This window comes from Accipiter gentilis, chromosome 9, assembly GCF_929443795.1.
Source record: "Accipiter gentilis chromosome 9, bAccGen1.1, whole genome shotgun sequence".
Classification (NCBI taxonomy): Eukaryota; Metazoa; Chordata; class Aves; order Accipitriformes; family Accipitridae; genus Astur; species Astur gentilis.
Genome location: NC_064888.1, coordinates 42,544,207 through 42,571,706, shown reverse-complemented (window position 1 = coordinate 42,571,706; position 27,500 = coordinate 42,544,207). Strand labels below are relative to the sequence as shown.

At 41.6% G+C, this 27,500-nt stretch overlaps 1 protein-coding gene across 1 annotated transcript in view; it reads right to left on the bottom strand.

Moving 5' to 3' along the window:
- MGMT (O-6-methylguanine-DNA methyltransferase) overlaps positions 1–27,500 on the bottom strand; it is a 167,790-nt gene that overhangs the window by 20,394 nt on the left and 119,896 nt on the right. The window contains exon 6 of the mRNA XM_049809904.1: positions 15,020–15,180. Coding sequence (XP_049665861.1) covers positions 15,020–15,180 — 161 coding nt within the window. The remainder of the gene's footprint in view (positions 1–15,019; positions 15,181–27,500) is intronic.

Below are 27,500 nucleotides of genomic sequence, written 5' to 3'. Positions count from 1 at the left end.
CGCACCACGCGTCTTTCGGATGCTTTACAAACAGGACCAAGTTACCAGGGAGTTTATTCACACACCTGAGAAGAGGCAGAGCCTTTTCAGCCCAGGACATCTCCCCTGCGTTCAGCTGGGAGCTCCTCTCGGGTTCCTCCAAAACTCTCATGTTTGTGCACGGAAAGAAACACTCCGAGTATCCCCTTTCAGGGTACGTTAAAAATAAATGGCATAAATCGTAGCTCACACAGTGTTAAGGCTTGCCATCAATGCCCCCCCACCAGGTCAAATACCTGGCCAATAAAAGGCAACAATTTAGTATATTTTAAATGGTAATATGTTGCTTTGGGATGTATAAAATGCCGTGGTGCACAGAAAACGACTAATTCTTTAACGCTGTTGTTTTAAGAGAAAATTCTGGGTTTATGTATTTTTAGCTTCCCCTCCTAACTGAGCGCTGACACAAGGCACCAGCCTCTGCCCGCGTCCGCGCAGCAGGACCCCATCGACGAGCTCTTCAAAGATGACACCCGGCCAGCTCCACGCAGCAGAGCCAAGAGATCGAGGCTGTTCAATGAATCATTGTGCATATGAACGCAAGTGGTTTAAAATTAGCAAACTGCTCAACGTTTTGGCTTGGAGATGTCCAACTCGTACCTTTGCATTTTTATAGCGCTGTGGGCACTGCGCGGGAGCAGAGCGGAGGTTGAAGGCAAGCAGCCGGAGACCAGGACAAGTGTCCCGAGTCTGCAGTCACCTCCACGGCTGAGGCACCCAAAGACCTGTTGGTATTTCTACAACGCCGTACCTACAGGTTTAATGATCAGGTACAGGCATCTGCTCCAGGCTTATACTAGCCATTCAAAATCTCATTCTAGGAGCAAATATTTTTGCTTTGTTTCAAATATGTCAATTTTGGGAGCAGGGAATAACTGTGCAAAGTACGTAAAAATAACTTTTTAATGACTTCATGAATATTTTTAATACAGATAGGAACTACTATAAACATACATACGATGCCTGTATCTGCAGATCAGAGCAATTGAGAAACATCAACCACTACCTCATTCACTTCAAACTCAGGTTATCTTTTCATATTTTATCAGTATTTAATGCCATATCTGTTCTGGAAAGGATCCAGAATAGTCCTTCCAGAGATACTACGCACCAGCTCGGCTACAACTTCTAAGTGACTGGGCCATAAAATTTTTCCATCTTGAATAGAAAAATACAAATTTAAATGAGGACTTGTCTCTATTTCACTTTGTCAGAGAGCTGGTACTGACCAAGAACTTCACCTGGGTGTCTTCTGAATTCTCCTCATCACCTGCAATTTGCAGACCGAGCTCAGGAACTGAACTCTGCTCTCACACAGCAGTACAAATCGCTACGGAAGGGCCATGTGTGACAAGAGACCACAACTGGCCATCATCTGACTTCAAATTGAGAAATTACTGCAGGCACACACTGAAGTGGAACTTCTGGTCCCACCTCAACCCTCTTTTTCCCATTTCTGGGAGTTCTCATTATTGCCTGTTGAAAGCACCACAGTTGATGCCAGGCCTGTGAAAGTTCCTCCTCTCCTTCTCCGGAGAAAACCCAAAAATTAAATCCAATTTACCTCAATCTGCATGGTTGGAACTTAACAAAAATGCAGTCTCCCAGGTGCTGGTATGATCCAGCTCTTCTCCTGACTCGTCCCATTAAGAAGACACACAAACCTGCCCACAGTTCCTAAATAAGTCAGAAAAGACGTAGTTTCCTGTTAACACTGGGATTTCTGAAGGGTAGGCAGGACCATCTGGTTAGTTAGACTGGAACAGGCGGGGAGGTTCTGCAGAAAACTACTGAATATTTACGGATACACTGGAAGTATCATTCCAGCATTAATGAACTCAAAATACAAGGTGAACAAAAAGGATTCAACCACTCCCATGTGTTGATAAAGCGCAATTTCCAATTCATACCTAGAAATTAAGCTTACTAACATCAAAATTTCAAACTCATCACGACCTTTGGTTCAAGGTCTTGGCTCAGGATCATCAGGTTTAAAACTAAACCTGGGAGTGCCGATAACCTACAAATTGGAGAGCTTTGGAGAAATAAAGCGACAAACTCAAACAAGGAGCTCGAATCCCCCCAGCCCTCCATTCACACACACAACCTAGAACCACTGCGAGCAAACTAAGTGTGAAACTGTGGGCTCTGAACATCATGCATATGTCCTACAAGATTTATTTTTTTTTTTTTTAATCACCTCAGGGCTCCAACGTGCTCCCATGATGTAAATGGGAATAAATCAATGAATTTTGATATCATCTTCTGTAAAACTGATTCTGCAAATGGGAATTTGTTGTATCATACTACAAGCACGGACACATTTCCCCGATTAGGCTCCTGTAGGGTGTCCTGCAACGCAGTCCAGGAGGACTCACCAGCGTGCCCCAGGAAGCATACGCACAAAAACCCAATTCTATATCCACCTGTGAAACGGGGCAACGCCAAGCCAGGGTATTTTGGAGAAAGCAATGATCGTCTCTCTTCAAAACTGCCAAGCGACAATACCTCCACAATGATGGTTAACCACCGGATTATGTCAGCACAAGTATCCTGGTTGTTCTCCTCTGGGCAGGCTGATGGCAGAGGACCCGAGCGTGACGGGGAGGGAGGCTGGGATGCGCCAGGATCTCTCCTGTAGGTTTTGTTGCTTCACACATAATTGCTTTTTCTCTATAATTCCACTTAGAATTATGTCGATGAGGTGTTTTACCGTTTCATTTTTCAACATGGCCCCAAATATCCACTCCCAAATGACTCCGGATCAAGAAATCTGCACCCTTGGTTGCTTTCTGAAGATCGTGTTACCAAAGATAACCTGCCCTAGAAAATTAATATATGAAACATGCAATGCAAATGTGCTCCACTATGTGAACAAAGTATAAGATCTTCACTTGTCTAAAAGATGAATAGCAATTTCTTTAGATTTCTATAAGTTTCTTTGTAAATGTGCAAGTTAAAAATAATATTCATTAAATTGCTTAACTGTAATAAAATGTAACTATTTGCTTACTGCATACAAATTAAGTCAGTATCAAAGTACCGGTTTTCTTTTTAGTTTGTATTAATTTATTATTGAATTATAAATATCTAATCTATGAAGCTAACACTTACATAGCACTTTACAAACACTAATTCACAAATGATGCAACGTCTTTTCATGGCACATATGAAAGCAGCAGCAATTAATTCCTAGAATCTTCTGGCTTCAACCTCAAAGTTAGTGGTTTTTTTTTTTTCTTTTTCTTTCTCTTTTTAAGGAGCACACATTTAAGCAGTCAGCAAAACAACTGTGAAGACATAAAGTGTGATTTCATGAAGTCACTTAGCCTCTTGACTGATAACGGTGCCATCATACACAGCGCGCTGCTAAATGAACTGCAATTTTAATTCCCGAGATTCAAATTATTTAAACAGACATCCTGGAAGCAAACAGAGGAGAAGTCCTATCAGTGACCCCTGATGGTTTTTCAGAGACTAGGGTTTGCTAAATTAATAGGAAGCCCTAAAGTAACCACCTTGTGTGGAGGAAGTTCCTGCAGCAAGTGGTCAACTGCCAGGAGAGGAGAACTCTACAAAAGCACAGACAGGAATTCCGGGTTATTTGGGGTGCGAGAAGCAGGTGGGGTTGGAGAAACGAGCACGCTGCTTAAAAACACCCCTGTCCAGCACCTCTTACAGAATGATTCGCTTTTCCAAGCATCTAAAGAATATTACAGGGATTTTAATAAGTTAGTAGGGTTAATAAGTTTTTCACCTGATCTAACAGCCCCATTATTTAACAGAAATCTGCAGTATCAGGAAAATACAACCTATGTTTCACAACCTGCCCCAAAAAAGAGGCTGTTTCCTCATCCTGTGCCCTGCTGCCAAACCCAATGAAATCAGCACAGGCACAAACGTGTTTATACAACGTTAAGGGTTCATGTTAAGCTGAAAGCAAGGAGGAAATTTGACTTTCAGATTGACAAATGAAGAGCGTACATATATTCTTGTGTCTGCAACAAAGAACACATTTGTGTACTTGCCCACTGAGCAGTTGCGTGTGAATCCTTAACAAACCTTGCTCGAAGAGGCACCGCAATCCTTCTCCCTTAAAGGATGGTCAGAGCTAAGGTCAGAGCACCCCCAATCTGAATTTCAGATCTTGACTTTTGTTGGCTTTACTTTTCGTTTGGCATTAAATATGAATGATGTTCACCAAAACATTTGGAACATTAATTATAGGGAAATACACATAATTTTATTGCTTGCCTGAAAACGTATAGCTTCAGTCATTGTTCACCCATGTAACGACAATCATGAGCTTCAAGCAAAGTGCTAAAATATAAAAGGCCACGTTCATTCATGTATTGGTCCAAGCTGCAGCACTATAAAGTACATCAAAAGGTGTTAATGGTTTCAATATTTATCTGCTGCAGGGAAGCACTCTAAAAAGAAGACAGAAAAAAAATTCTGCTAATGGCTGTGTCTCTCCATTAAAATGAAAAGCTTAATGCATCTTATAATCAGAGGACAATTTGCAAATCATTAAGAGAAATGTAAAATTCCATTAAAATACAAATCAAGAGTCCCTCACTGGACTAATAATCTTTTTGATATTATTTTGCATTTCACTATTTCTGTTCCCAATATCCAGGCACCACAAATGATCAGTTCTTGAACATGCTATTTACCACAGCCTACTTCTTTAACGAGAGACTGAGAGAAGTATAATCTGCTATTCAGAGCAGGTACTAATGAAGAATTCCATATATTCTGAAATTTAATTAAAACCCCAAAGATTTCAAATTAGATGCAATTTGAAATGCCTGGGGCAGAAATACATGCACTTGCGTGGCAAGGGTATCACGCTGAAAGTTGATACCGTAATTGGTCTTGATGTATTTTTGTGTTGCCAGGCTGAAGCACAGAACTCATAACCATATAAAAATTCTCTGTAGATTACCTGCTCATTGAAAATGCCATCACTCAGGTAGTTCTCTACTAAATTACCATGCTACTAAAATGCACAAAGTGATTCGAAGAGAAGAGTGGCACAGCTGGTCGACGCTGCCAATGAGTTATGCATGCGTCGACGCTGCCTTTTTTCTTAGTAAAATATGCTCAGTTGAATATTAAAATATAATTGGCATTCAACCTAAGTAGCTTAAACCATTTTGTTATCTTCTTTTAAACCGATTTGGCTCCTCCACAGTTATTTTCAAGGATGCGATTCACAAACTAATGACACCATCACATTCAGCTAGATTTGTACTATTTTACATTTGTCATAAATAGGAACAATTTCTACAGCCTTCTAGGGATGTCCTTTAATACTGGCTCCTCTTGAACATCAAAGGCCCAATTCATGGGGAAAAAAAGAAAGAAAGAAAAAAAAAAAAGAGTATGCCATTTATGTTGTTCTTGCATATTTTATTCTGAGGAGAGTGCGGGATGCAAATTTCTAGTGAAAAGTGTGTTTTTACAGTTAAGTAAGTCCTTGTTTTTCCCAGAATATACTGGCCAGCTCGCACATTCACAAACTCCGAAATGAGATACAGCAAAAACGTCTTGGAAATAGGTCAGAAAGGGGCATCCTTAGGTCAAGCAGCAGCAAAGTATCTATATTAGAAAATGGCTTCCCCTCAGATGAATTTGTCTATGTGCCTCTAACATAAAGGCTGTTGCAAATACCACTATATTTTCATTTTCTGAAAAAAAACCCCAAACAATGGTATTTAGAAACAAGGTGCTTGCCATAGTAACAGTCACATTAGGCACATTACCTTTGAAATACCGAACAGGTTAAATGTATATGAGTATTGACGATATTTCCCATCGATAAGGGGATTTAAGTAAACTTGGCTGAAAGTTCATTAATAAAATAGGTGTGGGGGGCTATATTGATAAAATCCTTTCCTTTTATCTTGATTATATAGGTTTTTATTAAGTAGGGGTGCAAAGGTCACATGGGGCTGCATGTGTGGCAAGCAAGCAAACAAATCAAAGGAAAAATGAATTAAATTAAACTTATTCCTCACAGGTCTGCAATGCTAGCAGGTTGTTAAGGTCTGGGGCTTCGGGTGAAGATGATGACCACATGACTCTGGATACAAGAAGTCTTTTTCCCACATTGGTATTTGTTTGTATCCACCTTCAGTTCTTACCTTTTAATCTAAATCTCATATCCAAGCAGCAAAGTCAAAAGTTACCAGGTTGGTCAAAATATTTCTTCTATCGGGGTCAACTTACTCCTTTTATTTCGTGGAGGGAGAAAGGATCTGATTTTGAACATACTGACTTTATAAAGGAGCATCCCATGCACGCGGCTTTTACAGCTGCAGATTACAGAGAAACTGTCCTGACCTTGGGCCAAAAGCAGGTATATGCAAAGATAAATACGTGAACTCCTGACACCGTCAGAGCTTTCTGCTGGGTGCAGTCCTGGAAACCTCCCGACAAAAGGAGGGGACCGTCCACCAGCAGACAGGACTGCGTCACCTTGCTCAGAGCAAGGAAGTTGAGCAGCAAAGGGAGAGCAGATACTCCACTTCCATCATCTTCCACCCCACCACAGCCATCCCGAATTCAGGATCAGTGAATTCATACCAAATAGCGGAAGACACCAAACACAAACCTTTCCCTTCAAAAAAGAAGCCTGGTTTTGGAATAATTTCAATATCCACACATCTCTGCAGCTATTTCAGAGTCACCATGACTTGCTCCAACATCCCCAAATTCTCTGAGACCAAGTAAATTTTTGCCATCATACAGTGATGTTGTACAGGTGACTTATCAGCTGTGGAGCTTCAATCCATCCTTACCTAAAAAATAAACTATTTAGGTAACGCTCCCTTATTCTAACTGTGGTCTACCTGTAATTAATGTCAAGAATATTGACAAGAAAGGACTATCCTACTGAAAATACATTTTTATTTTTTTTTAAAGAACTGACCCTTTCACTACCTTCCCCATGGCAGGACAGACACACCACTCTCCCCATACTTGACTCTTTCAAAGGTCACACCTCAGGCCATGGTTATTCTGCAAGGCTCCACCAAAAACCCACAAGAAGTTACGTTTTCTCAGCCATCCCTGGAATGAGTGCATCCAAACTGCTTTGCCTAAATTCCAACAGCGTGCCAGGGACAGTGGCAAAAAGGACATTTACACCTAATCGGGCCTGAATTGTCAAAAATGGCTTGTATTTGGCTGGCAATTTATCCTATGAACAGTGAACTCTTAAATTAAGAGTACTCCTTAACATACACCTAAAATCACACAAGATTCCACCGAAAATGATGGGAACTTTGCTCTGAGTTCAATAGGAACTGGGTCAGGAATTTTGTAAATTCTTCTGTCCATAATGCATTTGTACTGATTTTTTTGCTTGTTTGTTTAGTTTTGGTTTAAAATACGAAAGGTTGATGGAAAGCAACAGGCCAACTGGGCTGGAAAAAGAATTTGAGACATAAAATAACTGGGCTAGTTTTGGGTTTTGTTGTTTTCATTTTTGAAGGTTGAAGAGGATTGATTTCTGTTTGAAGAAAATTGTAGGAAAGTATTGGATTGTAAAAATCCATTAAATGTCTAGCAAAACAGTGACTTTCTGCTTATCAAAACTATTCTCACATGAAGTGGTAATAAAAGAAGGTGCCAGTCTCTGGAATTTGAATTTTGTGTTGGCAGACAGAAATATGAAAGCTTGTCATCTCTTTGCATTTGAATCTGCCATGTCCAGATATGTGAAGTACTAACGTTTTCGAGCAGATTATTTCATATTACTTTAATATAACATTTTCTAAAAGCCTAAACAGAAATGTATTTGCATGTCTGATGAAGCTGCAGGAATGAAAAAGGGAAAGGCAGAAAAATTTCACAACTTTTTTTCTTTAGCAAATTGAATCTCTACAACAAAATTAAGAGAATTTCACAAATTGCAACATAAATAAATGGCATGAATGACATTTTGCATTTGTCTAGGAAAGGGCAAGCCCTGCCTCCTCCTCAGCAGGTTACCCAACAGCATAATTCAATGCTGAAAAAATATAAATATAACCTGGTAATGCTGGTGGATTTATACTTTCCCAGCTGAACTTTAATGAATTTTCAATTTTTACTGGTAATAAGGTAAATGTAGAGAGAGGATACTGGGACAGGTTGGCTCCTGGAGTTTTTCTGTAGGCTGAGTTTTCTGCTTTTCTTGTTGAGGATGGTTATGCTTTGAATGTGGCAACTGATGAAATGGCATCGCCTGGCCTGGGGGCTCGGGCACTGCATCATTCTCATTGCACCAGTGAGAGGGAGGGCTGTCAGCTGCACCATACCTACCACTCAAACCCAATTTATTTCATATATATATCTATCTATGTGTATATACACACAGATACACCTATCTAAAAAGGAAATCACAGGAACTGGTCCGTGATGTAACACCTGATGTTTACAGTATCAACTGTACTACATTTAAGAAAAAAAAAGATCACCCTGGGACTAACTAAATACGTAGCCCCTGAACACGTATGTACCTGCACCATGAAAATATGTACTTAGAGAAGTTCCAGACAACCCCCAAAACACTTGTCTTGCTTTAGCACCCTATTTGGCTGCCTATCATCCTAGTAAGCTCCAGCCAGCTAGCATATTTTCAGATACTGCGTATGGATTTATGTATACTAGATCATACTAGAAAAGTCATTTAAGAGTAGGTACAATTTATTTTAAAAGGGCAAAAAAAGTTACAAGTCATACACAGGACTGAAAAAAATTAAAACTACATAGGATCCAGACATATATATGTCTCTATAGATATGTCTCTCATATCCATAGGCCATCGCTTTAAGAATTACGAGTTAATAAAGATAGTAAACTTGTGAAGATGTCATTCACTAGTATTTACTATCTTGCTAACACCACGCAAAGATGTACTTAAAATGCTTATGGTTACTTTTTCAACTAGTGACCTAAGTTACCTACAGCTCAATGAAATCATTCATAGGTCAAATTCAACCTTTCCATTCCTCACCTGCCCTCACCTTTAACTCCCATTTTCTCCTGTTCTCCTCAAGGCTGCAAATCACCCCAACATAATGTTGCATATTTTTTCATAACATAAAACGAAGCCGTGCAGTGACCTCAGGACCGACCAGGACGTCTGACATCCCTGAGTGTTCTCCAGCTACTCCTACTCTTTTGATCAGGTTTTTTCATACCTGCTCCACTTTGAGTCTCAGACCTTCCCCCTCTGCTTCTGGGGCTCCTGAAAAGTGGTTTACCCATTCTTATGTTTTAAAGAATGACATTTTTACCAGCCATTTCTTTCCCACCGAATGTGAATACAGAGTTGCTATCCTATTGGATAATAGGATAATAATAGGATAAATAATAACAGGATAATAGGATAATAATAGGATAAACCGGCACCTGAAGCTTCAAAATTTATAGCTTTACTAGGCAGTATCTCAACAAAGTCAATGATTTTTATGATTTTTTTTTTAATCTGTAATTTAAAGCAAGAAAATAGATCTGTATTAATCTTAACACTGTAAATGCTTTTCTTATTTAAATAATCTTTATATATTGAAAAAGTCTTTGGCTAAATTGTACGTGAGAAAAATGTACTCTTAGAATATACCGCGCACTGTAAGGGTAAGCAGCACAGTAATTAAAAACACCTCTTTTAAACATAAGCATTCATGGGATGTTGAATTTGCCATCTCAGAAATAAGTGAATTAACAGCCCCACAATCTTCAGAAAACTTGTGATTTGAGCATTCCAACCACAAAAAGGAAAAAACATACTTTGGCCTTTGCTGAGTTACAGCCAGAATGTGTAAAATTTACTTTTCTTTCTTAATCTGCTGCAATTTTTTTATTTTTTTTTAATAGTTTAGAATGTGCAAAACCAGTAAAACAAAGAGGTGCTACTGTGTTCCACTGGCAGGAAGGTGAAAGAGTAATCCAGCTGCAGTTAATGGAAGGATTTTCTCCATAGGTGCTTTCTAAAGGGAGAGATTCAACACCACTTGCAGACCCCAGAAGGACGGGCAAGCGTGCAGCACGGGAACCAAGGACGAGTCCGACTCCACAGAGGTGGCACCAGAAAATAAATATTTTCTTCAGCCTGTAACTGGGATTTCAGAGTGTGCTTTGCCATCCTTTGGCAGGGACTACGCCGGGTTCACTAGCCTGCGCTGCTTTGGTTCGAGTTTCTGAACAAGGAGGCTCCCAGGAAATCACAGGGTAATTATTGATTACAGGCCTGGGTACGGAGCGAAGTCATCTTGAAGGGAGAATGGAGGTACTACCAGTTTCTTTGAAGACTCTCCGCTCCCATTATGTATGAAGTGTTTCATCAATAACCCCTCTTGGATGAATAACATACATTATGCACAGGAAATTTTAGCTACTAATCTGGCTTGCAAAGCTCACCTCTCCAGTCTCCATCCTCAGGTTGCTCCTCCTCGATCTTTTTGCGCAGCTTTTCTCTGCCTTTGGTTTGCAAGGCGACACAGATAATGTCACTTGCAGACCTGCAGAGACCTCGACCCTCGCACTGACACGGTAATTCACGGCTTATTTGAAGAACTAGGGTGATTAAGGTGGACTGAGTCGAAAGGCGCAGCTTTGCTTCAGGTCTACACCTCCGGTACGGGGACCCAACTGAGGAACTCCAGGCTCAAGACTATAAAAGCGTGGTTTTGCAAAGCTAAAGGACTTCCTCCGGCGAGGACGGCGGCATGGCACGGCAGGGCACGCAAAGAGCAGAGCCCCAGGGCTGCTGCTCGTCACAGGGCAAAGGAAAACTCTTGTGTGTCTCCAATTTCCTCTGCTCTTGTTGCTCTAATGAGCCATCTGGTCTGTAAACACACAACCATTCCTCGCTGCAGCGTCCAGCGCCGCAATGCTTTCTGTGACCGCAACCACCACGGTTACAATGCACAAAAAAAGAAAAGTCATAAAATTTCATGATTGGCCAAGTTAACGTTGCCTTTTCCATTTCACAGACCCACAGATGAAGCAACTTATGCATAGGCTTCAAAACAATAACGGTCAACTTTTTTTTCATATATAAAGGGGGCCAATGACCATGATGCAATAAGACCAATTAGCCACTTGCCATTATAGACATTCAGTGATTTTTCTGAGGCGTAACACCTTGAAGTCATGCTACGGAGAAGTGGGAAAAAAACCCTTTTTCTTTGTTCAGTGAAATTCCACATTGAATGTCCCTGGCCATGACACAAATTGTTGAAAATGCCAGTTTTTCAATTACATTTAAAAAAAATAATAAATTGGCTGCATAGGCTAAACTGGACAGCCAGTAAGCCAACAACTCCTGGAGGTGTTGGGCAGCCAGCTTCAAACTTCTGCCTGCCTCAAGCTGTGCTCCAGTGTCAGTGCTTCAGATTCAAACTTTGCCAACAACGAGTTATGAGGAGGAATGGTTAATTCTGTATTTAGAGTGCTTTTAAACATGTTTCCCCCTTTTAATAGTAATTTAGAAAATTAAAGGCACTTTAGAAAAATTTAAGACACAAGATGATCCGCTGAAACAGTAAATGTCAGAATTCAGCTTGCCTTTGCCTTGGTAACGCATACGCACTTGGCAACCAAATTACAATAGGATAATGAAATGGTTATTATTATATTTTCACTGTCAGCGCAGGGGTTGCTGGAAGGTACTCAGTGTTCAAACAGGGTCTGGTGTCTTGCTTCCCTACGAGCCCAGAAAAGCAAAGCATACAGCTAGATGTTTGTTGGGTGGTCACCAACTGTGCTCCTCTGTCCGTCCACGCAGCGCTCGAGGCCGGGTGCTGCCGTGCCGGAAAGATGGCTTTCTGCAACCTGCAAGACATCTTTACTTTCTGAATTTGCAAATCTCCCTGCTTTTGTTATCTCAAAGTTGATTGTTGCTATTTTTCTCTCCACAAGGAGCTATGTCTTAATAGTTGGCACAAAAGCAGCTGCAGAAAATTGACCATGAATTGAGAAGTGCTTCATCCTGAAAGCACTTTACACTGTTTTGTTAAATGAGGAACCTCTTATGTGTTTGACATAATCAAACACCCTTCCATCCTCAGATGATGCTAGCACAGAAAAAAATAAAATAAAATTTGATATAAGCACTGATTAAGAAAGAGAATATCCAGTAATCGGTCCTTATCGCAAAAGCACCTGATGATGGAACTCAAGTCACCTAATATCAAAGAACCACGCTGTAAGTGGTCATGTTTACAGGGAAGGGGAGAAAAGAAGGGCCAAAGGTTTTGACGATTCCTTGGAAGAACTGCTGCTGAACAGAGACAAGTAAGGAAATCAGTGTGGTGAGAAAAAGCCTGCCCGGCTTTGGATCCTCATGCTCTCGCTTCTGTTTATTCTGCATTTTTAAGCGCCTGGAGAAACGAGTAGGCACTTTCAAATGTAAATGTGAAAAAGTAAATAAATACCAAACTCCTAATTTTGCATTACTGCATTTCTGACTTACAGATAAATTGAAATGTACAATGTAATCCATTATAATGCAGTTTTTACCTTACCTTTCTACTAAATAACTTTTAAAAATAGTTTCTTCAAATTTTTGACATGTATTTCTACATTCCTTCCAACATAATTTTTTTCTGTTTTATGAAAGTGTTACTAGGAGAAGGTAAGAGAAGAATAGAAATGCTATCACACCATTGTGATCTGTGCCAATTAATTCTTTGTTAGCGTTTCCATTACGTACGTGCCTCCCCCCATAAAACGTGCACACCTGCTCTCAGTCCAAGAACAAATAACTGAACTAAATTAAAAAAACCTGAACCTGCACATGTTAAAATGAGAAAACCATGCTCCAGTCCCCCCCAGCACCGAACCTGTGATAGATAAGGTCACACCCCATTAGGACGACTGCTGCCCAGTGCGCGCCCAGTGGGACCAGCATCCTTCACCAAGCCACGGGTGCTGCAGAGACACCAGCGTGGATGCTCATCGCCACCGGCCACCCCATCCCATCCCCGCAGGCAGCTCTCAGGTGGGTTTTGCATTTGGATGGTGCTGAAGAGTCTTCCTTCCCCCCCAAAAAAAATTCGAGGGTGATGACTGCTTTTCCTCAAGAAGCTTCCTATTAACAAATATACTTATTTATCTTCTTTTAAATGATCTTCAGTCTCTTCCAGCATTGCCTGCCCAGGAAGGTTGCTGCCCAGGGAAGGACCAAAGTCCCCTACCAACTCTGACCATAAGTCAGTCAAGGCAAGCCTGCTCAGGGCTAAACCCCAAACCAGCAGGCAAAACATCATCATCAGCATGTAGACCAAGAAATGTCATCAGCCAAGCTAAAAAGAATTCAGTATCCAATTTAGGAAAAAATAATAAAAGTAAAAGCACTACTTTAAATGTTTTATAATCTTCTGGTACATAATCTGGGAAGCAGGATTCCCCTGATGTTATTCAAAGACAGAAGGAACAGCAGCAGTAACTATTTCCCACCCAGCTTTGCCCATTCACGTTCAGCCCAACCCTAAAGTTTTCACAATACGGGTCTTGATTTCATCCCAGCTAATAAAAAACTTCCTCAAATGGTCATTTAATCACCTAGAAGGCCATGCTTCATGAGTGTTTTGGCAGTTTTGACATCATAGTGTCATTAGTGCTTATTCTCCCACACGTTAATTGGATGGTTTCACTACAATTTCCAAATGAAATTTTTTTAATAGTTGATAAAAACGATGTTTGTATAAAAATTAGGGTGAGACAGTGCAATACACAACTTAGTTTAAAAATACTCAGTATCCACGCTGTAATTTGACTATGAAAGCTCTCGCACTGAGAAATATTCATAACATAGAAGACTAATTACTGAAGTTCATCATTAAAACAAAGGTGCTGTGCAAAGCTCACAAAGTGTAAGACTCCCACCTTCCGAAAGCAACAGCCTGATTATCTGCAGGACGCTCTGCACAACAACGGCATTTTGATTTTGTTGTTCTACTTGCAGCTGCCATTAGATAATTAAGAATAAGAAAGGGTAACAGCAAGAAGAAACCTACTATTTATAGGAATTAGAATAAAACCAGCAATTAGCAGTAGAGACAGCTGAGTTCTTGTAGATACTACTTGCAAAGGCGTGCTTGTCAAAACAGCTCTTCCTTCCCACAGGTAAAACCGGCCATTGTTTTACACGGGTACTGACGTATAGTGCCTATGCCTTAAAATACAATACAAACCTAGGCACCCTTATTTAAAAGGCGTCTTTCAACTTGAACCACAAAAAAAGAGTACATAAAAGTTATAGTTGATACAAAAACTAGTGCTACCTTACCTCGTGTAAGGTAGGGGATACTAGTCCCTTTTTGGTCCTATATTATCATGGAATCTAATACAATTAAAGAATGGATCTATTAAACTGAAGCTTTCATTCACTGGGGAATGACGATATTCATGGACGGACCAGAAGGCACTGCAAAAAGCAGACTTCTGAGAATTTTTTTTTTTTTTTAAACAATGGGATCTATTTCATTTCAAGAGATTGACTTGTTACAAGGTCTTCAGGAGCACAGCCAGTGAATGGAGAATGGTAAGGAGAAACTTTTCTCAGGTCTTGTTTTTATCTAAAGACACGAGTAGCATAACTTCTTTATAACAATACTTGTTCATTTAAAAAAAAATCCAAACAGCATCTGTGATAACTTTGAGGAATCAAAACATAGCTACCTTACACAACGTAACCACCACTGACTGCTTTGGCATCGGTGAAGTGTCCATCCCAATAGACGTGGACATGTCTAAGCCTCATTCCCCCGTCGCTGGGAAAAAGCCCGTTTAGGCGAACAACGACATTATTGAAAAGCTTACTGCCCTTCAGATGCATTCCTACTCAAACCTTTCAGCCAGCAACTGTCGGGAGCTGAACCACATCACTTTTATTGCCATTGACCAAAAATTAAGGGGACGGGAGCCCGCACCACCCTGGCTGACGGGAGCAGGGAGGGGACGGGCGTCCCGCGGCACAGACCTTGCCGGAGCAGCGGGTGGTGGAAGGCCGGCACGGGAAGGCTCGCCATCCTCGCCGGTTCGCAGAAGTAGGCGCGCAGCCAGGCCGTGCACTGCTTCAGCGGCTCCGTCATCTCCTCCGCGCCTTCACACACCTCACAAGCGGCCGAGGACTCTGCCCTGCTGCAAGAGAGAGAGAGAGAATTGTAAAATTATAATGATAGAAATTACAAAAAATGAATATTCATCACTCTACGTTAGCAAACAAACAAAAAATCAAAACATTCAATCCAGAGTCAGACTCCATCTTTCTGCTGCTCTGATAAGGGGATACTCATAACAGCAATATCAAAAATGCATCCTCATCACCTCTAGAAATGCAATGATGATGTGAGGTTGCTTACACCTGTAAAAAAAACCAAACATAAAAGATTGGTGAGAGAAAAATGCCTTGCAAAGTGGGAAATGTCAGGGAGCAAGAAAACGACGCATCCTCGTGCTTCCCGGGTGGATGGAGGTGAGGGTCCTCCTCCAGGTCCCCCAAGGGCGCAGTCCCGTCTCCCCAGGGACCATCCCTGGGGAAAGGAGGGAAGGAAACGGCTTTCTGCTGAACCCATGTCTTCCTCTGCCCCGTTTCCTTCCAGTGACGGTGGCAGGTTTCTGCTTTCCTCCACTTATTGAATTGGAAGGAAGCAATTGAGAATTCATTTGATTTTCAATGGCAGCTCGTGCTTGCAAGATACTGAAGAGCAAAGCAAGCGAACACAAAGCACCTGCAAACAAAAATGTACTTCTTCCCTTGTTGCTTTTTTCTTCTTTTCCTCTGGAAGAGCAACGTGTGTATGAGAGGAATGAAAACGTGAACACTGGATTTGCAAATATCCAGCTGTGTTTCCCAACCCGTTTGCTTCCAGTGAGGCGAAGCAGAGCTGGTGAAGGGGTGGTGGTGCTCTCCTGGTGCTTTACAAGACCGCGATGCGGCGGGTGTCTCTCAAAACTGCAGAGACTGACTTCAGTGTACCGATAAACAAGCAGAGCCCGTTAGCAATGCACCCAAGAGAAACGACGGGAAGACCGATAAGGAGACAACATCAAGGGTGACTGCCAAAACAGCAAGTCCTGCCGACAGTCTTCTATCCAGAATCTTAAGTACCGCTGATGAGCCATCCTACACTCTGATTATTGCAGGTTTTTTTTCCCCCAGCTGGAAATACAGCCAGACCCCAGAACAAGAAGTTTCTCAATAACGTGCTGTTAAAACTCAACAGCATAGTGTCCTGCTGAGGGGTTGGATGTACCACAAAGCAGGAGAAGGGAGAGAAAATTGTAGAAATATGAAACTACATGTGAACCTGAGACAACAGAAGAAAGAGAAAACGAGAGCAATTCTGCCACCCAGGTATGGGGAAAGAGCAAACCAACCCAAATCCCCCAGTACGCTCGAGCGTGCTGCAAGCGAGCAAAAATAATTTTTTAGCTCCCTCCTCGCAGAAAGCTGAAGAAAACGAAACGCGTGATGTACCAGTAATGGCATAAAAGACACCAGGTCTGCTTTTGCCACAAGGCACCTCTGCAAAAAGACCGAACGCCTTCCCACGCTTGATCCACAACAGCTCGTGGAGCCGAACACGACGGGACGTCGGTGTAATCAGACACCAGCCCCGGCTCTGCCTCTGGACGGGATAAATGATGTGCAGGCGGGAGCTGGGTCAGGGTTACTCTCAGAAGCGAAGCCCTCACTCGCCTGGTGCATGATCAAACGGCCCTGCCATCTCCCCCAGCCCCAATTCATTTTCTGATTAATTGTTAACCACTGAAGGCCACATAATTACTGATAAGAAAGTGGCAGAGAAGAAGAGGGACGCAGAGGCGGACAATTAAAATACTCCAGTCGCACAAGAATACGAGTTGATGGCTTGGAGCAGAGGCAAAACAAAAATGAAGAATCAGCTTTGGATCCAGTATGCTAGAAATGAAATGCAATTCTATTTCTCTCTTTCCATTTATTTACCAAATTAATGCTTTTGCTTGTTCTTTTTTTTTTATGTGTGTGTGAAGTAGTATCAATTTGCTTTACAAAACTGATGTCTACTTTGTGTTATTTTGCTATTTAATAATCTCTTTGCTAAAAAAAAGTATGAGAATCTGTGCACAAACTTTTTTGCGTGAATACCTACAACATGGACCTCAAACCAAGCTCTCGACACCACGGATAATCCGTTATTCTGCACATGTACAACACTCAGCAGAATATGGCTCAGTTTTACTGTGGATTGTTAGAGCTACGACAATATAATAACTACAGAATATAATAATGCCTCTGAAATCTCAAAGAGAAGTTGGTAGACTTTTCTGCTCCATTTATCCAGAAGAGCATAGAAAGCACTCAAAACTACAGTAACCTTATGTTTTTCACATCATCTTGTTTCACATTCTCGGGAGTCTGGAAATGATTTGGACTGTAATATCATCATAAAACCAAAAGACTTTGTCTCCTCGCTGCTCTGCAAGCAAGCAGCCCCCAGCTGGGCTCCCAGCTCTGCCGCCGACCGCCCCAGCCTGACGCTGCCAGACAGGCACTGTAATTTCCTCCTGCTCCAGAAAGGCACCAAACTACCACCGTTCTCCCCCAAACCAGGTGGCAAGCAGCACCCCAGCGCTGGCGAGGTGCAGTGCTAGTGAGGCTGGCACACGGGGTGCTCAAGGCTTTGCCTGAAGCCTCAAAGTAACCGTCAGGCCGTTAGTTCCATATTTAATATACGGAATAGAGTAATGGTCCATCAATCTGTTTAAGCCGAAACAAATTACCGCAGCTGCTTTGCCTATCCGTGTAGCTGGGAGGGCTGCAGAAACGCGCTGCGTACCATAGCAAGGCTTAGCCATCCCAACGCGCGGCTACGTACCCCCTGCCATCACGTGCGCATTCCTCACTTCCACCAGGTCTTTCCTGGCAGAACTGTTTGGACATAAGTCTTAATTTTTTATTTTTTTTAATTACTGCTTTTAAGAACAGTGCCTTGTCACTGCTGAACACCTCTAGCTGTTTTTGGCGAGACCATCCTCCCACGACTTCAACACCAGACACTTTCACAATGCCCACCGCCTCCACGGCCACCTCCACCTTGGTCAAGAAAGCAAAAGCTTTGCAAGATGAAAATTAATTGCTTTCTAAGAATGCATTGACTTCTTTTCCTGTAGGACATAAAGTCAATTTGCCAACATATATGCAGAGAGCTTCAAACTGGCAGAAAGTTAAAAAAAAAAAAATAAAAAAAATCTTTGTATTAATTTTGCTTGGCTAGAAATGCTAACAACTATTCCTGGGAATTTGACAGCATTAATAAAGAAAAAGAATGAACATAACTTATGCATGGGTGTCTTCTACTGGCCCTCCTCCCCTTTCTCTTTCCGAAGTTGCATAGCAGCACTCCTAGAAACTACCTCCTCATTAAAAATTCAACTTAAAACACCAGCTGCCTTTTAAAGGATTTTCTCAGGCTTCAAAGCCACGCTTTGGTCCAAGTAAGCCATACGTACATTTCAAAAAGCAAGGCAAAAGTGGCCTCAAAACATTCATAAGACAAAGAGAAGAGCAGATGAGTTACATCACGGGGAATTTCTCCCCTCGTGTGAAATTCCTCTGCTCAATGTGACTTCTTGGAAGGTTTCTGAACACCCTACTCCATGCCTTGATCTTTGAGCATCTCTAATGTCAACATGGACAGGAAAAAGTTAGTTGTATACCATTAGAGAAAAATACCAATCTAAGAGTCACATTAACCACTTGTGCCTAATCTTTAGTGATGAACAACAAGAAAAAGGGGACCCTCTTTTCTTAATGTCCTGCCCTTGGTGATCCCCCAGGAAGGGACTTGCTCCTGACCGTAGAGCCGTCAGTGGCGCAGGGCCAGCAGCACACAAGGTGATGGCCAAATGGCCATTAGTGATATGTTTTACCTATGGGAAGTTTAAGTCTTAAAACCTTGAATCAACAAGACGGAGCTTTTAATTTTATACAGGAAAATAAAATAAGCATGTTCACCTAAGAATGCAAGAAACTAAACAGAAGGTGTGAGAAATCTGATTGCTTTACTTTTGTCCTAGAGAATTTCATTATCTTTCCTTAAAAAGTACCAACAACTTTTTTTTGCAATGTGGCTAGAATAATGAGAAGCGTTTATTTAAAATGCAGTAGTCTTATTTAAATCACTTACATTTTCATCGGAGAGACTGTCATTGCACTTGTTTTCATCAGTGAATTGTGCTGCCTGGCATCTCAAAAAACTGAAAGTGGAGGTTTTTGTATTTTCACTTGGTGAACAAGAAATCCTTACTGTAGGGTTTTTAGTTTGGGTTTTGGTTTTTTTTTTTTTTTTTTTAACTGAAACTTTTGTGTTTGCATTAACATGCCAGCCTCTAACATGTGTGCAGTAAGTTAGATGTCTGTCTTAACTTTATGGTGATGTTAAATGGATATTCAGCTGCAAGTGACTGACTCATCTACACGACTTTACAACGTGATGCTTAATTGAACTACATACTCCTCAAACGAAAAAACCCCATGCTTGTCTTAAGCTATAAAAAGCAGACATCTAAAAATATCTACCTATTTTTTAAATTTTTTTCTTGAAGTTGGATGTCTCTCAAAAGGAGACTTGTTTTCAGGCCAGGGAACGACTGCTGCTGCTGCTGCAGATCTCCAGCCTGCGCGTTCAGCTCTTGGCGGTGGTGAAGTCCAAGAGAGACGCAAGGTCAGTCCCAGCACAGGAATCCACCACAGCCCAGGTGCAGACCTGCTGCTCCAGCTTACACACACGACAGCTATTCCATCCCGTTCTTAGTGCAGTCCCGCATATTTATTTCCATTACAGCTCTTTTTCAAGACTGAACAACCTAAGGAAGGCAGCGGGCTCTTGCGTCTCCGCAGCCGAGAGGTGTATTCCTGAGGCTCCATCCCAGCTGCGTCTTTTCTGTGACTTCTTATGTTTGCATGGGATGAAATGAAGGAAAAGATGGTTTTAGCAGAGGGGGAGAAAAGCAGAAACACCACCTGTTTCAGTTTAACAGACTCCTTCCAAACCACTTGCCAAGAACTGGAAGTTTCTAACGTGCTTCCAAAATAAACATGTAAGCAGCAGATTGGCTTCAGTGTCATCCTAAATAGCTTAAACATTATAAAAACCAGAGAAATGCTGTGAGAAGCCTCAGTGGGTAGCCATGTTCTAAACTGGTATGATTTTAATTATTTATTTTATTTCTGAGCTACTTTTTGCCTCAGTCAGTCCTTAACAAACCTTAACAGAAACACTACAAGATGGACTTTGAGCTGCGTGATTTAAAATAAAGAGAATATATCACAACGGCTCTGCTGGCAACGTCCTTAGGGTAAAGCTAAGAGCTGACAGCTTCCTTAGGGTAAATATTATGAGAATGTTGTATCAGCTTTCACAACATATTTATGTAGTTATTTGTATATTTGTAAAATATCTGTATACATTAAATATAATCGATCAGTTGAACATAATGTCCGATGCTCGCTTCCACTGCCTGTAGCCACACACACCTGAATGTTTTATCCCCAGATAACTACCTCACCCTCCAGTGGTTTGCCTAAGAAGTTTATAAACTGCTTCAGGTGCTAAGCTAGTGAAGAGTCCCCTTGATTTCAATTTGGTTAAGATATAAACCAAAAAAGCTCCCTAACTAGCACAAAAAAAAATTGCAACTCCTAGACTGCAGTCAGCTAGGGCCACTGGTACGTGTGGGTAGACTCAGATAATTCATTATTACATGACTATAACAACTACAACAGTTCCTTTCCAAGAACAGCAGGGATAAAGACCTAAAATAAAAATAGATAGAAAAAAAAAGATTTGGAATGTATGTTTTTACATAAAACTTCCCAATCTTTTTTCATGGACATCAGGGTCTTTGCCAGGCTGTTACCAACTGAATTGGGCATTGACACCATGGTACACATAGCACTGAAGATCACTGGGTTTACAGTATCCTATTATCTTCAGGTATGTAGAAAATAAACATATTTGGACACTCAACCACATCCCATTCTATGTTTTTTAAGGGCATCCACAATTTTTACCACTGTGATACCTGAACAAAAAGCCATAAGCACTTTTATTCATTAGCAACCAATTGTATATTAAAATATAAATAAATTGGTTCTAATTAAGAGGCTTTTGGATCTTGTTTGACCAGAATGCTGTGAAAGCAATCATCAGCTGTACTCTTCCCAAAGCAAATGGCACAAAATCTCACCAAATCCTTCTCTTAGCCTGCCTTCATTAAAATGAACATCAGAAGTCCATGTTGAGTCTAACATGGACAGACAAAGAAAGACGTGAAGAATGCAGAGGAGGAAAACCAAGCAGCAAACCCAACACCTGCAGGTGTGATGGGCAGAGATGGGGTCTGGCAAGAAGGAGCGGAAGGCAACGACCCATCTCTGAAAGGGAGCTCCAACTTTCCCACACTGGTCCTGAGGCTCCCCAGCGCCTACGGCTTCATCATTTACAACCAGGAAAAAGACAGAAAAGTAAGTACCTGGCAGGCAGAGATGCAAAATTTTAATTAAACCTGTAATAGAAAACATTGCAGTTTGTCCCTGGAAATCTGCAAGCCCATTTATAGGGTAGCACAATGCTCAGTATCTCCAGTTTGAAGCGTACCTCCAGGCTGGGGTAAGTAGGAAGAATTTCTGTCAGCGGGACATATCCATGTTTGTTCTCTGTATTTTGATGTTTCTTTGGCCATTTGATTTTTTAGAAGTGTGTGCCTTAAACAGGTCCAAATATTATCAAAATTACCCTAAGTCCAGCAGGGATGAAAAAGGCTCTGGCTAGGAGTACATTAATGGAGGAGCGTGGGACAGAAATAAAACAGCAAGGAAAAAACCCTGCAAGTATCTTGTATTAAAAAGCCCCCTTTTTTCCCCCCTCAAAATTCCCCCAAAACAAAACAAAAGGAGGGCTGGGGAGAAGATTATAGAAACCTTCCCAAAACAGGGAGCCCATTGGAGAGAGCGGGACTCCTGCACCACGTCAGGGAGACCCAACCTCAGCGACCAACCCAACGGGTAATTGAAGCCCAACCTAAGCAAGTGTTTGGTGACTGTCCGTAAAGATCTCCATGTGGCTGTCATGCTAATCCTCTTGCTAAGGGAGAAAGACCAGAGGCCAGTTGCTGCAGCAGACTCCGACTATAACGAATGGGCTCTGACATGACCCAGCAGCCCTGCTCGGCGGCCAGAGCGCGTGATGCGATCTGACAGCAATTTAGACATGGCTCTCTTGGAGACTGCAGACCTACTTAACGTCAAACAAGAGGGGGGAATGCGGGTGGACTTCTGAATGGCTTTTACCCTCATGCCAGGGTTAAAAAAAAAAAGAGAAAAAAAAACCAAAACAGGAGGGGGGGTTGTCATCAGGCTTATGGAAAAGGATCTTACAGAAAGAATCTGTCCTTGGGTGGAGAGGTAAACATTTTTTGGAATATTGCCCAATTACAGCAGAATTCTGTTATCACCATCAGGGAGAGTTTAGGATGTAGCCATAACCCCTCTGTGAGTCACCTGAGGAACAAAACAGTCCTTGGAGCACCAGAGAGGAGCAAAGAGTCTTAGAGACCAGTGAGAAAAAAAAGGGTCCCTGGGTCATTTTCCCCATGAGATGCCATGCTGCAGCCCAAGGACCAGACAAGCCCGTATGCGTGAGGACACGCCCTTCCTCCTGGTGCCTTCTACTCGGGATATCGCCTCTCGGACAAACTCCTGCACCGACCAAACGCCGTCGGTTCGAGATGTCTCCTGGCAGTGAGAATCCATGATTAAACTATTCCCGAGGCATTGCTCAGCTGGGGCACATCTGGTGCATCAAGCATCTCCACAGCTTAGGGCCATCAGTATGGTTAATTGTGAAGAGCTCCTAAATCAGAGTAAATTTTGACATTTGCAAGAGAATTCACAGCCGATTCTCCAGGATCTGAATGGTAACTCTTGCCATGAAATAGGTATGAGGGGCAAGTATAACTTAAAGGGTTATGTACTTTTTTTTAAAATTACTTTTTAAAATTTTATCAGCAAATGATTGAATACAACTTTCCACACAACACTCATGCATATGAAGTCACCAGAAGTCAGACCTGTATAAAAAGTTGCGCTGTCTGAAAAGCGAAGGCTGACTGCCTTTTTTCTTATACCTATATGTATCTGTGCTTGTCTTACCAAACCATTTTTTTCTTAGAGAAATAGCTGGTATATTACTTCCAAATGAAAGAATCAGTAATGATTAGAACACAAAAATTAACATTAAAACGAGACTCAGTCATGCAGCATTATTCTTTACAAAATAAACACAGAGTTAGCTGGCATTTTTACTGAATCCTTCATTGTGAAGGTAAATAAAAATGTATTTTATCAACACCTAAATGTCATTTAAATAGTCTTTCTTTGATAGATGAAGGCTAAAGCCACCCCAAAACTGCAGATGAATTATCTGGTCTCTAATGATTTGGAAACGATTACAGGATGCAGAGCAATCTCGTTAAATTTTATTCAAAAGCTTACTACACTTGTGTTTTCTCTTATTTTTCTATCAATGAAACCCATGAGGTTTAAGAACAATTCATTATGTATGAGACCCAACTTACAGTGCTTGACTGTTGATTAATAGGAAAGTTTGCTGTATGTACATTTGCAACATTAGATGCATACAATATGCTAACTTATTCTTTCACCGAAGCTAATTATTTACAAAAATGACTACTTGAGACTACAATTTATTAAATGCATGCATCCAGTCTCAATTTGGCCCCAAAAGACAGTCTGGAATGAAGATCTTTTACTTGATGTGACAACTTCTAGAAACAGTGTTATTAATATTGTAAATGTGGCAAATAAAGAGTTCAAATAGCCGTATGTCTGTGTTGCAATTTTTCCCCACAACTGAATCAATGAACAAAGCAGCTTTTTAGGTTTAAAATTCATGGAGAAGCACATCCTTACATAGTTTAATTTAGCTGCTTATAAATGAAGTGTCTGTATGATAGTAGTAAGAGATTAAAAAAAGGATGAGAGCTGCAATAAACAGAAATAACACCCCAATTCGTGTTGAATGACCCCACCGCAGTTCCTTTTAAGACCTATTAAGAAGAAATTGATGCATTTATGGAAGAGTACAAGAACTCAGAACCGAGTTAGACTTACTCCTTGTCATACAACCTTTGCAATATTTTCTCCTTTCTGCTTTTATCCGTTACTGAGGATGTAAATTCTTACTGGTCTGACCGGTCAGAAATTCTGCATTAAAACGGTACCTCTCTATTACCCAGAAAAAGAAGCACGTGCACAGAAATTTGGGTATCAAATACAAATTCCAAACAAATAGATGCACCTCTTGAGTAAAATACATAGGTAACCAAATGGCCTAGTCTTTTTTTCAGGTCTTGCAATTAATGATGTTAAATTCAGGTACCAAACCGAGGTTGCCTAAAGAAAGCAGTACACAGCCCATCGCCGCTGCCAGCCGCGATGCCTGCAAAGCCGCTGCCTGCTTATTCTGTGCTACTAGTGCGTACCAGCAAACACTTTAAAGAAGGGAGTGAGACTCCTGTCTTCACATGCCAAGATAAGGAAAATCAATGTCAATGCCCAAAAGACTCAAGTGATAGCACTGAAGGTCATTAAATGCTACTCACTGCCCTGTACCATTAAAGTTTTGATTGGAATCCTATATAGAGAGACACAGATTTCAAACAAGATCTTGCCCTGGGATACGGTACTGTGAGACCACGGAGGAAACACAGCAATCGGTGAGCAGTGGACTTTCCTAGGAACACAAGAAACACGTTCAAGGAAAACAATGCTACTTGTGTGTGGCCTTGGCTTATTTTTCCTGAACAAATTTACTGTGTTTTCAGAGAAGCGTATCTCATTACGGACAAAGATCTCTGTTAAAACAATGGTAAGGTGCAAGGATAACCACAAAGAAGTTACGGTTCTTTGTCCAACTCAATCTTCTGCTGTGCGTCCCAATGCCCCAAGCCCTGCTTCATCGTCCACTCCATGCCAACCTCCTTCCCACTCCTTATACTGCCCAGTTTCAATGTTCTGCCCTTTTACCACCCTGGCCACCACTCACCCTCCTTAACTCCTCACCTGGTTTGGGCTGTCTCAGCGCTACTTGTTGTCTGACCTTACTGCTTTACAGCGGATTTCACGGTCCAAACCCCCAATTTCTGTGTATCTTCTCATTGGAAAGGACCACCCTGTTCTAGACCCAGAATGGAGAAAATCAAGCGCACACCCAGAAGACCCTCAACCAGCAGCAATTAAGCAGATACTTCACATGAAATGCCTTTAAAAAAAAAAAATAACAAAAAAGGAATTTTTTAAAAGCAAAGATTCAGCCAAGTTACAAGCAGCAGCACACTCTCACCCAAGATGTTAGGCAACATTAAGCATAGGTGATATCATCAGTTCTATCTATAATTAGGTTAAAAGAAAGTCAGTTAATTTTAGCACTTACAAGAAATTGTTACAAAACATTTTTTCTTATATAAAAGAATTCTCCCATCAGACTTCTGAGGTTGGTTTTATCACATGCAATTAACTGTGTTAGGGCTGGCTGCGGGGGACCCTTAAACCGCACACCAGACTCCCTTCGCTTCTCCACTTAGCTCCTCTGTTTTAGGGTATTCACCACAGCTTTCCCCACTATTTCCCAGCTCTGTGCCACTGCCACGTAGCATCACCTCGTACATAAACCCCACCACCTCTATTCAGAAGCTTGCCTCATAGTAATAACCCAGTTGCTAGCTGGTATCCGAAGTAAAATTTACATTTTTTCTACATATCTCAGATAGATATAATCCCCATTATGCATGGATTTAAAAAAAAAAAAAGAAAAAAAAAGAAAAAAACCTAAGGCAGTTAAAATACACATTACAAGCCTTATACTGCAAGACCCAGGTCTCTGATCTCCACTGGTGCACGGGGAAATTGAAGGAGGAAAACTTAAGGCTGAGTTATTGGAACTGGGCTCTGACTTTGGATGTCCACCTTGACGTGCATTAGTGCATGAATTCCAGATGAAAGTGAGCACCAAGAATTATAATCAACAGCACCTGCAGATACTCCAGCCTATTAAAATGAATTAAGATACAGATAAATCAGGAACCTCTTAAGAATTCAACTCATCAGGACATTTTTCAAAGCAACTTCCCAGTCTGGGTGTAATGCAGTCTGTGCCCTCTGAGCATCTCCTGTTAGGACCAACCGTAAGCTCATCTGATGCCTGACGTGCTGGATCTCCCATCAGGGCAGAGATTGGCATATGACTCCCCAAGCACACTCCTGCCACAACCGGAGATGTGCTGCCCATCTGGTGCTTGAAAAAAAAAAGAAAATACTTTCCTCATGTGAATGAGGCCCTTCTGATGCACTGCACGCCGAAGCAGCTGTATGGGAGAAAGGATGGCAGGGAAGGCACCAAAGCCCTTGAGGCCAGTTTGACCCCCCCGCCATGTTACTGTGAAGCTTCCAACACCGGTGCAAAGAAATGGTATTCGTTTATTTTGTTAAACCAGGTATGAACACTGAGAAACCACAGAAACAGACACTGGCATCAGATGAAACCATCACGAAACACATCAAGACCTGAGTTCCTAGGAGGCATTCATCATCCAAAGTTTCACGTCATCCGAGGCTGAGAGCAGGACGCTCAGAAAAAAACCTGCTAATACATGCCAATTAAAACAGCACAGTTAATAAGTATACTCTCTCCAAAGCTTTTCTACAGGGCTTTGAGATTATCTCCCCCAAAACCTTGGCAGGATCTTTCCTAAAATGGCATTACCCAATGACAAACTGGCTTTACTTCTTACCAATTTGACCTCAAAACCAAAAATAGAACCCTAGAACAGCAGGAAAACCAAAAAAATACGGTGTATTTTCCTCCATTTTAATAAACACTTGTCAGCCCTTCTGGTTTACTGTTTGCAACGCACTACAGTGCCATGGATCTTTGGAGGTTTTGTGTAATTACACCCCATTGCACGCACGGGACGGTCCGTTTTGCACGTGCACGTACGTAGAAGAGAGACACGGAGCCAGATCTGCAGAGCACGCCACGGGAACCCTCTGTAGGCAGCGGGAACCTTTGGGAGAAGTTTCGGGCTTCCCGCGCCGGAGCAGCTCCCCAGCAGCCCACCGCCCGCCTCTGCCGCAGGCGTTCCCCGCATCTTTTCAGTCGGGGAGGAAAGCTTTTCTTCTCTCAGGTAACCGAGCAGAACCCAATCACAGGATTGGAAAAACAGTAGGGCACGTCAATAAAACCAATAAAAATACTGTTTCAAAAAACTGCTGTTATAATTAACTGAAATAAGAGTCTATAAACCGCTACCTCAAAAGCAGCTTGTTAAAGGCTGAATATAGGAACTGTAATTTAAACGACCTCTCCCCTTCATGGACCACCTTGGCCTCAGCACGC